The sequence below is a fragment of the Podarcis gaigeae genome, assembly GCF_964106915.1.
Source record: "Podarcis gaigeae genome assembly, chromosome: 2".
Taxonomy (NCBI): Eukaryota; Metazoa; Chordata; class Lepidosauria; order Squamata; family Lacertidae; genus Podarcis; species Podarcis gaigeae.
In genome coordinates, this window is record NC_139679.1 from 52,419,813 (window position 1) to 52,436,713 (window position 16,901).

The following is a 16,901-nucleotide window of genomic DNA, read 5'->3' on the forward strand; positions in this document are numbered from 1 at the left end:
GCCAGTCAAGAATTCACTTAGAGCACACTTCCACCTTCCTGTGCTTCTGAACTCCCATTGCAGAAGAACTAGCCAGTGGTGACAACTGTTAATAAAGGGTTAAATTGGGAAAGTGTATTGGAAATAAAAGTCAGAATATTGGCCTCTTCAGAACTTCTCCACAGGGGTTCCAAGTCACAGATCCTATAGGTGGCTCTGTTTGGTCTATATATGAAATTCTAGGGGTTCATCACACGGGTCTCACATCTTCAAATATAGATGCTTCTGGATTGTGTGGGTTTTTTGGGATGTAAAAGTCGGAGGTCCTCTGATTTTTAATAAAGCCCAATAAGAAAGGACCCCAGAAAAGAATTCCAGCAACAGACAGCAGTTTTTCCTGCAGTGGCTGAGCAGTGACCCTTCTGTTTCAAGTTCTAAATGGAAAAGCGGGCATACTTACAAGTACTTCTCATCCTGCTTTTTTCCTGGTATTCATGACACTTCTGTAAAGAGCCATATAAGAATGATGGAAGAAGAGGGAGAGGGGAATAGGCCATATCTCTTTCTCCTGGAAAGAAACAGGACTGTGTAAATAATGTGCATGCAACACCCAGCAAAGGCACTCTCTCAGCACCAGTCTCCAAAATGTCGTCATCCAGACGGTGCTGGCTTTTACCTCAGAATCGCAGCTGTGTTACCACCGTCAATAGCATGTGCCTGACTCAAGCACACCTTGAGTGTTTATGTTGGGAACTAATCCCTTTGTAAACTCTCCACAGGCTTTCTAAACAGAGACCTAAAAAGAGAAAGCAATAATGTAGATAAAAACTGGCCTCAGTGTTCCTCTAGTAGAAACATAACACACACACATGCCATCTGATGAGTGCCTTGTGCAAGATTCTGCCTGGAAGGTCCTGTCTATGGACAAAGTTTTATATGCTCCTCCATCTGGAGAATTTATTGTGTACCGAGTACTAGATAGTGATCTGGAGTGTATGGTACTGCCCTGTATTTACACAGATTGGTTACCTAATAAGGCTACTACTAATTTTAGCTGTTGATCTGGGGTGGTGAGAGAGAGAGAGAATATGTATTTATTTTCCTTAGGAAATCTTGTGCTAAATATCCCAGGTCCGGCAAACCCTGCTTATAGTCATTCTCTTGCCTGTGGTCTCCTCTGCATTGTGTAAAAAAGAGTTGGCAGGTGGGCAAAGACCGTTGACCCAACATACGATGAGCTGGGAGTTCAGAGAATTCCACCAGCAGATTTCTGAAACTCCACCACCTGGGGCTGCAATATATGCATTTCCATTCCTCAGTGGATGAAGAGCTGCTATGGCTTTAAAGGACTTGGTGGATCTTGACTGGCTTATGGCTCCAGACGACTGTATTCAGGCCAGAACTGAAGTCTAGAGGGGCACCCTTGACCCACAGAGTTTAATCTGCTTAGATTGCTGTCAAACCAGGGTGCTAGTAGTTCAGGGTGCTAGTTGTTCAGACCTACCGGTTGGGGGCCTGGGTTTGAGCCCACCTGCCCCCATTTCTAGTTGCCTTTCCTTCAGCATTTTGTCTGAGGTTGTGCGTATTTGAGTGGGGATGGTTTAGAAATTTATTGTTTTAATACTTCACCTTATGTTGGGTAGCATCCATAGTCATTATTTCATTTTAATATGTTGATTAGACTATTAGTACATCATTTTACTTGGCATATAACTTTTAACACCCAATAGCACAAATTATACTACCAGCTGTAAAGAAATAGCACGCTGTACAGGGTTCACAGTTGTGCAACTGCTGTGCCAGTAGCCTGGTTCTCATGTAACACTACACCATGGTTTAGTGCTGTGTGCATGAGTTAGAGTTAACAAGAGCAAAGATTCATGTTTATAGGTGTTCTCGTCTTCTCTTTCCACATGGCCAGGAGGAAGACTTCTGCGGCGCTGTGTTTTGCTTTGCTTTAATCTTGGCTTTTCTTGTTGTGTGAAACAAACACTGCCAGAATTCTACTCAACCAAACATCATAGAATCATAGGTTCATAGAATTGCAGAGTTGGAAGGGACCACAAGGGTCATATAGTCCAACCCCCTGCAATGCTGGAATCTTTTGCCCAATGTGGAACTTGAACCCACAACCCTGCAATTAAAAGTCTCCTGCTCTACTGACTGAGGTATCCATCAGTATATCTGGTCAAAACCATGATCTCTGCTTCATGCTACACAAGAACCTGAGATTAAGAGAGAGCAAAAGTCCTTCTCCTGGCTCACGGGAGGAGAGGTCTGCATGTATAAGCCCATTGCTTTGCTCAGGCACTTGGTTGAAAACCATGGTTTGGTGTCAGGTGTGAACATGGTCACTAACTTTTTGCTGTTGATAATACTTTCTTACACTGTTTCCTTTACTTTTATGATACAGGCCAAAAACAGAGAGACGGGTGCCTTAGCTGCTGCCAAAGTCATTGAGACCAAGAGTGAAGATGAGCTGGAGGACTACACGGTGGAGATTGAGATCCTTGCAACTTGTGACCACCCTTACATTGTAAAGCTGCTAGGAGCCTTTTATCATGACAGCAAACTATGGGTAAGATTAATACACTGATCTCTTCTCTTTCAGGTCAAAATAGCCTCTGAACGATGCTAGGAACTTGTAAGCTTGAGAATAAGACATTGGCTGCAAATGAACATAGATTGGCTCCAAGTAGCTTTGTGTAGAAGCCCTGTTGCAAAAGCTACTTACTGGATACCTTAGAACTGCTTGCTGTTTTAGATCTGCTTTATAAATGCAATAACAGTTGTGTGTGGAATGCATCCCTTTAGTTTGTGACCTGTCTACCACAATTGGTGATAGGTAACTGGGTTTTGTTAAATGACCAGCTTTACCCCCATCTTTATTCCAAAGGCCACTCATTTAGCTGGACTAATACATATCTTACTTTCTTTCTTGTTAAATAAATAAATAAATGCAGAATATATATTTTTTTTGCTCTGCTGCACTGCATTAAAGGCAAATCTCCATACTAAAATGAAGCTTTGTCTTGGTAATGAATAAAGTAAGTGTTTGTCATGCCAGATTTTGGTATTCCTTGTGGTGAATGTTCTTTTGAAAGCCTTCAGTAAAGCATAATGTAAGAACAGGTCCTGGGCTTAACATGATGTCAGGGACGAGCAGGGGGGATTGGGAGAGGCAGGTGACGGGGAGGATGATCCAGGGGGAGGGGCCAGTGATTTGTGGGGCTCTGTGCTGCCCGTGAGGGGGCTGCCAGGAATGGAGGCAGAGGGGAGTCAGGGGGAAGTGACTGGACAGTCAGAGACAGGGAGGCGGCGGGAAAAGAGCTGGCGGGTGGGTCTCAGAAGTTGAAGAGCCTTTGGAATCCCCTCCATGCTCAAGGAGGGACTTGAAGCAATGGGAGCAGCTGGATCTGCCTGCCAGGAGAAGCCACCAGGTGCTTGTGTGCCCTGCGTCAAACCAGGGGGGTTAAGAAAGCAGGAATTGATGTGGCTACACTGTTGCTCCAACTGTCTGTGATAGAGCACAGGTCTGCAGAGGCCACAAATTCTTAATCCCTCAAACTAAGGGCCAAAAGCCCAGATAAAAAGGAAAGGGTTCGCCTGGTGCATAAAACTAGACAAAGAGGGTATCAGGTGAGCCTTCCTGGGGAGAACATTCCCAAAGTAAGGAGCCACCACTAAAAAGGCTTGTTCTCATGTTGCCACCCTCCAGATGACCTGTGGAGGGGGCAAGTGGAAAACGGCCTTAGATGGCGATTGCAGGGTCCAGGTGAGTTCATGTGAGGAAAAGCTTTCAAAATTTGGTGGGGAGGAGTTTGTCTTAAGGTATATGACCATTTTCTAGAGCCAGTATGAAAGGACAATATGTTAGGCATTTTCTCTTGCAAAGACAGCAGAAAGTATTCAGAGCTTTTCTTTAGAGGGTGTGTGTATTAAAAGCATAATGATGATTGTTTAAAATATTGGCTCTAAGACCTGGAGAGAACCTTTTCCAAAACATTCCTGGCTTTACGATATGGAAATCAAAAGAGCTGCATAAAGAAAATGGACCTTGTCCAATCAGAATATATGTAAATGGAAGAAATTACCCAAGTTCACCTAATTATTAGTGAAAAGATGGTTGGTGGGTATGGGCAAGAGGTTGCATATTGGGGCTTTTTGGAAGGAAGTATTTAAGCAATGTGATTGGAGTAGGCTACAGGGACAAGGAGGGAATGACTCACACGGTAGCCTCTCTCCCCAGCTGCCTAGAATGTTGATTCTAATCACATTTTCTTGGAAGGAGACACACTTGCTTAAAGATATGCAATCGCTGTATTCAGCCTTTTCTAGAAAGCCGTAAAAGATTTAGGTCTTTTTTTGAAGTGATTGGCATGCTGAACTGGTAAGTTGCATAGAAAATGGCTCAAAGGGGATGTTGTGGGTGGAACAGGTAGCATCTTGCCTGCTCCTGCTTTAGTCATTGTGGTTGCTCCTGATACAGGAACAGCTATGAACAATGGCTTCCACGTTTCAAATAAGACGTTAGCAGTTGGGGGGCTTTGCTCAGTTTTGCAATAGAAAATGCATCTGACTCCCACTTGCAAGCTGTTGCAGTTTTTGGCTCTTATATTTATTCTTCAGACCTTTTTCTCTTCCATGATGGCTTTTTCATGCACAACCCTAAAATGCTTTTCAGCCTCTCTTCCATTTGTCTGTGCGTGTGGGTGCTGTTTATAATAAGGTGCAAATCAGGAAAGAACCATTTTAGTGCATATTCTTGACCACACAGATTTTATGGTCATGTTTACAGGCTGAAGAGAGTTTCCTTCACTCTTTCCTGCAGATTTGTAACGGTGAGAGTAAAATGTGTATTTGTCAAGTGAGGTGTGCTTTCTTTTCAAGATCATTTAAAAAAAGCTAATATCCAATTTTCTTTAAAATAGGTACATGATTTAGTTTGATTCTCTTAACCAAATCATACCCAGGTTTCTTTCACTCACAACGATAGATTCAATTTCCTTCTGGTGTCTGAATTCCTGTCGTCTTGTTCCCCCTCCACACACTGAGCTGGTTTGCAAGACACGGTAATACAAAATACGCCTTCGCAAAGCCACCTGAACGTTCCGGTTTACAGGTAACAGCTCATATCCACTTTCACTCCTCTCTGTTCCTTTTGACGGCTGAGCTGAGCCAAGAACAAACCATGGTTACAGCTTGTGGTAAGTTAAGAGAATGCTTCACTGTGAGTTGGGCTGACGTGATAAGCCAAACCTAAGCCAAAGCTTAGCTCAGAATGGTGCAGCAGTAAAAATTATGAGAGAGGAGCAAAGTGGCTATGAGCATGATCTTGCGAAGCCAAGGATTGGCTTATGTGTCATGCCGATGGGACTCATTTGATCAGCATGTGGAAGGTAGCAGGATTGCGGCAGGTGACTCCGCTGCCCACCTGTGTGTGGCTAAGAGCCCCACTCCCAATCTGTGTGTGTTCAGTGGAACATAAGGGCAAGTCCTACTCAGGTGTGTAGTTGGGAATCGTGGTCATGGCATAGCTCCTCATTGAACAGACTGGCTTCATGCAAGGTCAGCACACACAGGTTTGCAGCAGAGCCAGCAGCTGTGATCACACTCCCCTCCCTGTTCTAATGTGTGAAGCAGGACCATAGCATTATCTCCTGCAGAAGTTTATTTGCCTGGAGCTAAGCTCTCGTGTAGGTTGTGAAGCTGAGGCTCCAATACTTTGGCCACCTCATGAGAAGAGAAGACTCCCTGGAAAAGACCTTGATGTTGGGAAAGATGGAGGGCACAAGGAGAAGGGGACGACAGAGGACGAGATGGTTGGACAGTGTTCTCGAAGCTACCAGCATGAGTTTGACCAAACTGCGGGAGGCAGTGGAAGACAGAAGTGCCTGGCGTGCTCTGGTCCATGGGGTCACGAAGAGTCGGACACGACTAAGTGACTAAACAACAACAACAAGCTCTCGTCTATAAAGATATGTCTGCATAAGGCTATTTTCACTTATCTTGTCCTTGCAAGCAGCGCTGCACCTCTGCTGTGACAAGCACACACGCTGGCAAATTGTCTCTTATCCTCCAAATGGCAGATTTGGGGTGATGTGTTTGTGGCTTGTAGCACCATTGTGGTTAGCAGGAGCTCCGAGGGTAGAACAACACCCTGCACCCTGTGCAGTGCTTTCTGATTCAACTCCCCCAACACTTCAGGTTGTGGCCTGCAGAAATAATGTTGGAAAGGCAAAGAACTCCAGTGTGGGCATGTCCTGAGGAAGAAGGCACTTAGCAGTTCTTTGGAAGCTGTCACGTCTTCAATAAAAACATGTTTTTAAGGTCAAAATGAAGCATCAGGCCGCAGTTCAAGCATCAGCATGTAGATGCTCATGAATCAGCAAAGCTCCTATCTTGTTGTTTTATTAATACAGAAGAGTGCTTTAAAGGAAGTTGATTAAATTAGAGAGTTGGGTTTTGGTACAGGCTTGCTTGTATCCTTTTGAAAATTATGACTTAGCTCTCTTTGTTGATTAAAATCCAAGCATATCTGGATTTTAACCAGGCATCCGTTTTGAAGAGAGATCACTCAGACAAGGCCATCCCTTATCAGATGTAGGTTTTACTGGCAAAGTATGCATTTTTCTTTTATTCATTTGCAAGTTGTATTGCTTTGTATTATTACACATTTATATAAACAGCACACCATCTCACCCACCCTACTCTATAACTTTTCCCAAAAGCTAACAAGAAATTATACAGGAAGAAATAGTTAAATGTGAACACGGAGGGTGGGAGAGAGAATTAGTGCAGTGCCACAGTATGGAACTGGGCTGTCCAGTTAGCAGCACCATTTGTGAGATGGCCGAGGACATCCACTGCATTCTGAATGACGTTGCTGCTGCTGCTGCTGCTGCTGCTGCCGCTGCTGCCGCCTCCCAGGGGCTGCCAATCACATTGTCACTACTGTGGTGTGTTTGCCATACCTGGTCCTTAAGGTGCTTGGAGCAGCCAACAGCACCATCCAGATTGCAGCTGTTGGGGCTGGCTAGGCAGGTGTAAGGAAGATGAATGGGAATGACATAGTTTCTCTTCCTCCAATCCCAGGGGACCAAGCTGCTGCTGCTGTTGCTTTTGGTTTATGCATGGAGCAGGAAGCAGGAGACAGCCACAAGAAACCCATGGCCACTTTGTAAGTGGTGCAGCTTCTTACCTAGGGAAGAACAATATATAGATGACCAGAACATGCATTTTCCTCCTCTGTATGTGGGCTAATTGAAGGAGTCATGTGTTGCTACAACACTTCCTTCTGGTCAGAGGGGCAATAATACTATGTCCCCAGTACAAAATTTCCCACATATTTCTCCTTGTAGGCTATTTTGTTCAGGAAAAAATACAGAATTATGCCTGAGCTCCCTAGTGAATAGCACCCTTGTATTGTAAGAGAATAATGGCAAAATGGAAGCAATCTGTTTTACAGAGAGCTGGTTATTTAAATTCCACCTACTGAATACTTGTGTGCCAGACAAGCTGTTGACATTTGAATTCTCCCGCTCCCCCTCCAAATGAGGTTTGTTTTGTGGTATTCTGTGAAATCACCAGAAATCTGCTATGGCTTTGGGAGATCATGTGAGTGCCTATAAAGGCTGAGAGAAGCTTTTAGTCTGGAGAGAGAGAGAGCGCACTCCTGTTCAGAGAGATTGTAGTGCTGTGAAGCTGATCTGTAGTCATAAAGAGCAGGTCTCCTAAATGTTTATATCAGCAAACAAGTTTGACCTGGGACCTTTTATAAGGATCAGGGAGTGCTATCTATTGTGCTATCTACTGGTGCATGTGACATGCTGGCTTCTTGGTGCATGAATACTGCATTTGCCTAGTATGAGTACAGTTTCCTCCTTCCAGCCAGAGCAGAATCTTTGCACCACCACTTGTTCAAGAGGTACTGCTGTTTGGCCAAGTTCTTTGACCAAGCCCTTCCTGTGTTGGCCATTATATGACCTATTAACCCTGAACTCCCTCTGTTGCTTGTGATTAGGTAAGGTTTATATTGCAGAAGCTAGTCAATGGGATTATTTACAACAGGATATAAGACCTTATTTACAGTTAAGATTTCTAGGGAATGCACTGATCAATTTGTATTTGCAATATTTTAAAAATTACAGAGCTCAGAAAAGGAGTTGACTGACTCTCCCATCTTTGCTTTATCACTGTCTAGTAAGGTCCACTTTAGGGCCAGTCCTCTCAGAACTGATTTCTGCTGTTCAAATACTATACAGGCAATTCTGCTTATTTACACTTGCCACAAAAAGGGGTAGGATAACAGATAAGTCAGTTTTACAGACGATTCTTGCACTAGGGCATTTAATTCATTTCTTATACGGAGATGAATTGCAGATAGGGTAGTACTTTCAGAAGGCTGGAATAGTTTTCACAGAGAATTTAGCTGTAAATTCTGAGAGTTTCAGAGGAGTAGAAGGAACACACCCAATAATGTGTGTGTGTATCTGTTGCACACCCTACTGTTCAGTGTTTTCCCCCCTGCAGGATTAATAGTTGAGTGAATTGCCAGTTTGTAAGAGGAGGGACCAAAGGTCATGAATTCTTCACATAGGAAAGGTGGTGCCAAGCTTGCAACACTAATCTTTGCTTTCTCAGCAGTTAAATTGCCATGCCAAAGAGTTTAAATCCCCTTTGGTGAAAGGAGTGGAGATTGTTCTAAAAGGTTTGAATGGGTGGAATTTATCTCCCCTGTTAGAAGTTGCAAGGCTGTCTCAAAAAGATGCTAATTCAAGCATCCATTTAAAAGGCATTATTTGGATTGCTGGGCCATGGGAGTCTTTCCTTTAAGGTCATGTATTTTAATTTCTAATATAATAATGACCAGTTTAAAAGCCCCACCCCACAATAAAGGAAAACTTATTCAGAATGCCATGGTGGGATGGATTACCATGTGCAGGTATTTAGGAGTGACCTTCCACTAACTGCTACCATGACTGAACCAGAAATCAACCATGGTTGATACCAGAAAGAAATGAGATTCTGATTAAACATTAGGAAGAACTTTCTGACAGTATGAGCCATTTAACAGTGGAAGTGGTGGCTTCTCCTATCTATCAGCGATTCTTTAGCTGTGATTCCTGCATTGCAGGGAGTTACACTGTTGGGTTCTCTTCCAACTCTACAGTTCTAGGCTGGAGTTAGAATAGAGAGCATGACAATTGTTCCTTGTTAGAGCTTGTTGGCTCTCCTTTCCTTATTGCAGCCAGGGCGTAGCCAGGAGGGGGCAGGGGCAGCTGCTCCCCCCCCCCCCAAATCTAGTACATAAATAAAAAATAACTAACTGACCAATTGCATCACAGATCTGCTCCTAACCTAAAGCCTGCCCCCCAGTAAATCCTGACTACCCCCATGTCTGCACTCCAGCACAAAATGCAGCTGGGTGCCGTTTTGGAAGAAGCACAGAAACCATCCAGACCTTGTTTCTTTCCCTAGTTAAATTTGATCATGTAGGTTTTGCTGATAGGCACAACCTTTAAAAAAAGTACTGCTTAATGATGTGTTCTGCAGAGTGGAATGTACGGAACATCCTGTTTAGTGCTAGAAGGCAAACTTAGACATTAGAACTATTAGAACTTCATACATCTGGAACTATTAGAGCTTGTACGGCAACTTAAACTGGATTTCTGAGCTGTAGGGAGACTGTGTACGAACAGTCCCCGCCCATATTTATTCTTATCTTAATTGCAAATTGTTTTTTTAAAAGACATATCTAAGGTTCTCTGGCTTCCTCCCCTGCATCCTGTATACACTGACTTTTCTAACCTTTATGCCTTACTAAATTGACTGGCACACTCCTTTCTCCCCATCCCGTCCCAAACCCAAATAAGGCTATGTAAATATCGTAACATGGCTAATATTGATCCAAGCTAAGCTGGGGTTAGTCCTCTCCAATCGTCTACAAACTGGTCTCAGAACTGGCTCCACGTCAAATTCTATATCCACTCAATAGTGAAGGAAGGCAGCTGAATTTAAACAAATTTAAAGCTGAGATAGCAAATCACAACACAGAGAATAACAATGGTTGTGACTGGCAAATAGAAATCTGTAACTGAAATATGACAACTGCAGTCACAAATATACCTTCATGCATGCAGCGCAAGACTAAAAAAGAGCGAATGCAGCCACCATAATCAGATTAGCAAGATTCAAAGTTATTTGAGTTGACTCATTCCAAACTGATGTGACTGTTTTGACTCTACAGTTTCTCATCGCAGCAATTCTAGGGCTGCAGAAAGAAACGGAAAGGAAGTGAAATGTCTCAGTGGGGGAAACTATGGCTAGTAGGGTGATTACTGCAGAGCAAGCCCACTGGCTTGTTTGAAATATTTCATATCTGAGGGCAAGATTTCCAGTGTGCATTGGTCTTAGTTGCATAGGTAGGGAAGAGAGAGAGAGAGACTTTTTGAAAGCCCCAAGTAGGAAATAGGTTTAAGTTCGCATACACTTAAACCTGGACTCCACAATAATACCCAGTTTCCTTGACCCTCCCTGGGGTGAAAGAAATTTGCTCTTCTCAGTGAAGATCCCTTTTGGGTGACAAGGGGAGCAGAGCTGGCACTCAGCTCCTTGTCTCTCCCAAAGATCGGAGCAGCCTCTCTAGCACTTGGGTAGGCAAACTAAGGCCCAGGGGTCAGATCCGGCCCAATCACTTTCTAAATCCGGCCAGCGGATGGTCCGGGAATCAGTATGTTTTACCTGAGTAGAATGTGCGCTTTTATTTAAAATGCATCTCTGGATTATTTGTGGGGCATAGGAATTCATTCATTTTTTATTTTATTTTTTCAAAAGATAGTCCGGCCCCCGCACAAGTTCTGAGGGACAGTGGACCAGCCCCCTGCTGAAAAAGTTTGCTGACCCCTGCCATGAACCAAGTGCCTTAGGCTTCTTGGTTGTTTTCACTAACCCTGAGGGTGGCACAAGACATAACCTGTCAATAGCTCAAGTCTGTCTTATCCTGAACTAGTTCGGACCACAGCTGAGTGTTACAGCACTTATTCTGCATGCAGAAGATCCTGTGTTCAGTGGGGCTGGCATTGCACCCTGCCTGAAACCTGGAGGACTACTGTTAATCAGGGTCAACCGTGCTGGACTAGATGGGCCTAGTGGTCTGACTAAAGCAACTTCCTACGATCACAGGGCCTGCTGCCACAATGCAAGGAGCACACTGCTCAATTGGTAGCAGCCAGCAAAATGAGTCTGAGCGTCGCTCATTCCACAAAGGCTTCTTCTGGAGCAGGACCTGAGCCTGAAGCGGAAGTGGACAAGGCCTTTTGGCTTTCTCCTCTTGGAGGAATGTTGGAATGCCTGTCATGCAGTTGCTAAAGGCACCGGGGCCTCTGTCACCAAAGGAAGCGGCACACCTAGTTGGCAAACATTTGACTTGCTTTCGATTTGTATTATTTGGAGCCATGTGAGACAAAGGGCGGGATTTGCAGACAAAAGTGGCAGACAGCATTCAAGAAGTTTTGAAATCTAGGAGAGCAATTACTAATAAGATTGAGCTATGGGCAGTTTGATTCTTTTTAAGAGGGTGGAGATTACATGGGAGAAGTAGGGAGGGGGTGACCAGAGAACAGCCAGGTAACAGCATTGCTTGCTTTTTTAAACAAGGAAGCAGAAATGCAAAGAATTTGCTTTTGGCATTACTCTTTTCTTCTTTGTCTCCCTCAAGAGCCAAAGGTGTCCCATTGAAGTTATGCTGTCTTCCCAAGCACTTGTTCATCCCTTGTTCCGGGCAAATGGTTTGCACCCACCCCATATGAAAAAAGCTGTTCACCCAAGAATGTTCCTGGATTTCTGTATCTGTTGAAGTGAACTCTAACCCATTCAGCTTCGTGCAGTAATAAATCTGTTAGACTTTGAGATGCTCCTAGACTCTGCCATCAGCTATCAAAGAGTCAGTGGCTACTCCAGAATTTTCTGTGCATTTTGTTTTCAAAGCATTCCTTTTTTTACAGATGTAAACTTATGCTCTATGTCAGAAATGACATTAAATAATGCTCATAGGACTTTCCCCATTAAGTTTTCAAGTACCCACCTGTAATAAACACCTTCCGCCATGCTAAATGACTGTGTTTTTATTTGGGGGGAGGGTGTTTCCAAGTACATGAGCAGCAAACAGTAAAATTACTTTTCACGGGTTTAGATACTGATTACTGAGCGTGGTTTCAGTCTCAGTGTACAGTCAGCCCTTCTGCACTAACAAGGTGATATATATCCTGATGGTGTTGTGACAAGAACCTGGCTCAAGCTGCATTATGGATTGTGCCAGAACATGCTGTATAGATAGATTAACAGCAATGATCAGTGCATGGGAATTTATTGGTGCATGAGTCAGGAGATACTTGACACAGTTGAAATGTTTATTGCAACAAAGCAAAGCTCTATGACACATGACAGTGAACAAAGGTCACTCCACTGGGGTTCTCCTGTCACAGAAAAATTAGCCACACCTGAGTGATAATAGAATAACAATGATGATAATAAAATTTGCAGAGACTGCTCATTGTAAATATTTGTTGATGTGAGTACTGCTAAAAGCTTGTGTATGCAGAGTATATGCACTTCTCATTCCAGAGTAGGAGAAACCAATGGGGGGGAAATCCTCCAAATCAGGTCAATAGTCACCTGATGGATAAGGGATGGGTGTGTTTCTATGTGTATATATGGTTTTAATTTTCTTTTAGTTCATTTATATTCAAGGCAACATGCATGAGGATCTGAGGTGGTTTCCCATCCCAGCACGGACCAGAGAGACTGGCTTAGTTTCAGCAAGGTGACTGCATCATTGCCCTCAGCCCATGCCCTAGCTGACAATTAGGCCTCACCTACATGGGTTACCAATTTGATTAGTTCGGGCCCTGAAACTTGATTCTTGTGTCACCAAAATGATACCCCGACTTCAGTACTGCCTCAGTTCCCAAACGGATAGCCCTTCCCCCAAAAGACAGTGGTACTTCCAGGCCACTCAAAAGCTGAAATTTGGCACATATGAAGTCTAAATCATTCCAAGTACAAGATACCTCTCGAAACAGGGCAATGTCTCAAAGGAGGGGGCATGAAGTGTACTCCTGAATATATTCCTTATAATCCAGCACAGAGCAAGCCAGTCTGCACATAGAACAGAGTGTTGAAGTTTTTGGAGTTGGCTCCTTCCCTGGATTGAGATTTGGGGTAGGGGGCACTTTTAGCTGCAGCCAGAAACATAGATCACCACTTGCAAAATATGAAGGGGTATGTGCATGTGATGTATAAATACCTGAACTACAGTGGACAAATTTGACTTGCTCCCTTAGTTCAGACTCCAGTGTAGCTAATCCTTTTCCTTCATAGACATGTTCAAGACAAATTATTAAAATTCAAGCCTGATTGGTTGTGATGTCAAGGGGTGACTTTTAGGGACTTCAAGGGAATGTTGTGATGGGCAAAACATATTATTTTTTAGCACAATTACAAAACAACAGGCAAACCCCTGAGAACCAGTTGCAAGCTTCATCTTCAAATTAAAGCAGAAAAGGGAGCACTGTGAGTTTTAGGATAATTCTGAGCTGTTTCCACATCAGCTCTCAACTATGACAACTATTTCATCCTGTTGGCAAGTTCAAGTATCTGCAGCAGCCCTCTCTGTTCAAGCTGCAATCGAAACCTGTAAACAAATGCGTAAGTGGAGTCATGAGCGTTGAAGCTGCTTCAGATGGGCCTGCAGGTACAGGGAGCATGGGGGGGGGTTTCATTTTGTGTGAGAGGGCAATGATCTGAAAGGAAGTTTCCTGTGCGCTGAAGTCAAGGCTTTGTTTTCTCCCATTTACTCTGTGGGAGGTCTTGAGGGACATGATCGGATGGGCGTTCTTCAGGGTTAGGCAGATGTCAGAGTAGCATAATAGCTAAGGGAATCAACTGCAAACCAGGAAGTCTCTTGTTCCCATCCTCACCTCTCCGGTGAAAACTTTCTTGGTAGCCCTTAGGCAGGCTGTGTCTCTTCTCAGCCTCACTGCATCTGCCGTGTGAGGATAATAATACTGAACAACCCTTCAGGATTATTTCAACAACTACAGTATTTGAATAAAGAGGTTTTTGAATGTGAGGCAGTAGCAATATTTCTGTTTGGAAGAGCTGTAAGTTAGACAGTCCTGATTGTGTGTGAGATCTCATATGTTGTTTATTATAATGTTCTTAAGCAGCAAGCGCTCGAGTTTGACTTAAAACACCTTACAATAACATTTTAGAAGTAGGGACTTGTGCCCAACAGCAAGTTGCTCTGCTGTGCCAAAAATAACAATAGCAATAAAAAAAATAGTTGGAGTGTGACTTAGTTTTGGGGAAGAAGATGCTGGTTTGTTCCAACAAGAGGATTTTGTTGTTGTTGTTCTCTCTGATAGCAAACGAGCTGTTCTCTGAAATATAATTTCCAGCTGCCCACTTAAAACTTTCTTTTTTTGACAGATCATGATCGAGTTTTGCCCTGGTGGAGCAGTGGATGCTACTATGCTGGGTAAGTGACACGAAGCATCTTAACAGTGAAGCCCCTTTTAAGGTCTTTCAGCACATTGAATGTGTTCTGGTCGTTCCTTCCACTCCCATCCCTGCAGGAAAGCAGAGCATTAGGTTTCTGTCCAAAACATGCATGTGAACAGGCTGAAACTGATCATGTGCACGCATGGGGGATTAGGGAGGGGGAAGACATCTGCCATCGAGGAGGGTGTTATTTTCCACAGCTTGACTCAGACCCCACACAAGAAGCAAGCATGTGGCTGCTGCGCTTGCCCAGGCTTACTGGGAATGATTACTCCATGTTATAGTATTTGGGGGTGAATGTGAGGAGAAGGGGTCACAGCAGCTACTGCTTTTAAAAGAGCAAGCCCACGGAAAGGCTGTCTTGTAGCAATGGGACATAGCTTAGATTTGCTCTGGCTGAGTTTTCAAGAACAGTAGCTATGGCAGGGGGTTGTGTGAGTTTGCCAACCTTCCTGGAAGGGGGAGAAAGGGAGCTTTCAGTTTCTCAGGATCTGAGTCTCCTGTTTAATCAGGCAAAGCATATCTCATTTCACAGGTACCCTCCAGGTTTGGGGATTTGCTTTTAGAGGAAAATGGGGGAGCAGGAGGGGGAACTGAGCTATATTTCAAAGGCCTAGATCATGTCTGGCATCTATGCTCCAGGCAGCAGGTGGTGAAGCTACGTACTCTTACAGGAGGCAATGTTCAGAGGTCACAAGTCTAAACTCCCAGCCTGTGGTTTTCAGGAAAGAAGGGCTGGGACATTAAATTCATGACCAGTCATTGGGGTGGGGAGTTGATTCTCACTGTGGTGAATGAATTCCAAGTGTCCATTTTGTATTTGTTATGAATTTCCCTCCGTCACAGCTAACCACACAGACAGGTGGGATGCAGAGGATTGGCATCCTGCAAATTGTCTTAGACAGCTTTTGGTATCTTTGGGAAACCTGTTCAGTGGTATTCAACTCTGTCTTACTCAGAGCAGTCTTACATGGAAATTAAGGGGCATACCCTGAGTAAAACTTAATTGAATTTCACCCTTTGGAAAAAGCATAGGAGCAGGAATGCTTGCCCTGAAAAAATGATCTCCTTACCGCTACATTGAATTCTACCCATATGTCTGAGGGAATGCCAGCCCTGTTTTATTTTTCCCTCAGGGTCCACCTACATCTGGGATGGGGAGCCAGTGGCCCTCCAGGTGTTCTTGGGCTCAAACTCCCATTGCCCCCATCTAGCATGTGGTCCAGCAAAATCTGGGGGGTCGCAGGGTCTCCATACCTGGCCTAAAATCACTATTTCCCGGGACTTCTGGGTTGGCGCCATCGCCGAATGGCGGACTCCCTCCGAGCTCCGGAGGGAGCCTGCTCGGCAGGGGCTGGCTTCTACTGCGCCGGCAACGCGGAGACCCTCAAAAACCATGGGCGCTGAAACCCATGGGCATGGTGACTCGGCGGGCACCGTTTACGTCCCCCGACCCGTGAAGGAGCCTTTTTAAAGGCTGCGGAGCGGGTGCCGGGGGGGTGTGTGGTGCTATGAGTCCTCCGCTTCCCCTACCGAGCGAAGCCGCATGCCATTCGGCGGAGAGCACTGACTTCTTCTATTGAAAATTTGGATCAAAAAGAACAACTCGTGAGTAATTGGAAACTGGACTTAAAAAGGAAAAAAATTTTTTTTAAATTCGGAGCGAGCGGGGGAGGTGCAAAAAGGAAGTCAGTCTCCCCCCCAGTTGTAGAGGATCTAAAGCAAAGGATTTGACAACTAAGATCGAGTGCTACCATATTTTGATAAAGTTATTAACTTCACGATGGAAAACTATAAGATTGGGCTGGAGGAGAAAAGTAGAATGTGAGCTAAAAGGCAACCCCCCCCCCCCGGGAGCCGGGAGCGATTCGCGAGAGCGCCGGGAGAGGAGCAAAAGAGGCTTTGACAGTTGTCAAAGGAGCGGTCAAAGCTGAAGAATAAAAAGAGAACTTTGTTACGAGGACTTTGCCGGTTATATTCATTACAAATTGGATATTAACTGTTTAAAATAAGGAATAACAAGTTACTTTGACTGTTGGGTGTGATCTGGAAGGAAACTGAGTTACTATAATCCCTCTAGAGGGGCTGTGGGACACTACAAGTATTGCTGGTATGGAATTTGAATAGGACTCTTTATCTCCTGGGAAACTGCAGAAATGGAATACTATTTTGTCTACAGAGGTCTCTACACTAAAGGAGACAATAGATTTATCTATTGAAGAATGGAAGGGACTTGACATAAAGTTTGGTTCCTGAATAACAAAGCCTCTGTAGAGGATTTAGAAGCTTTTGGAATTAGAACATTTTTGCAGGGGAGCAGGAAATGAAACTAGAGGAAACTGAGGAGAGAGAATAACAAG

General features: G+C 44.1%; 1 protein-coding gene across 2 annotated transcripts in view; it reads left to right on the plus strand.

Annotated features, from left to right (window-relative positions):
- The window catches only part of STK10 (serine/threonine kinase 10), a 67,162-nt gene that overhangs the window by 22,678 nt on the left and 27,583 nt on the right, over window positions 1–16,901 (plus strand). Inside the window, exons 2-3 of one of the 2 annotated variants that reach the window (XM_083725579.1) lie at window positions 2,393–2,557; window positions 14,470–14,518. In XM_083725579.1, coding sequence (XP_083581705.1) covers window positions 2,393–2,557; window positions 14,470–14,518 — 214 coding nt within the window. Of the gene's footprint in view, window positions 1–2,392; window positions 2,558–13,612; window positions 13,733–14,469; window positions 14,519–16,901 lie in introns of those variants that run through there. The other variant, XM_083725580.1, reaches the window with a different exon arrangement.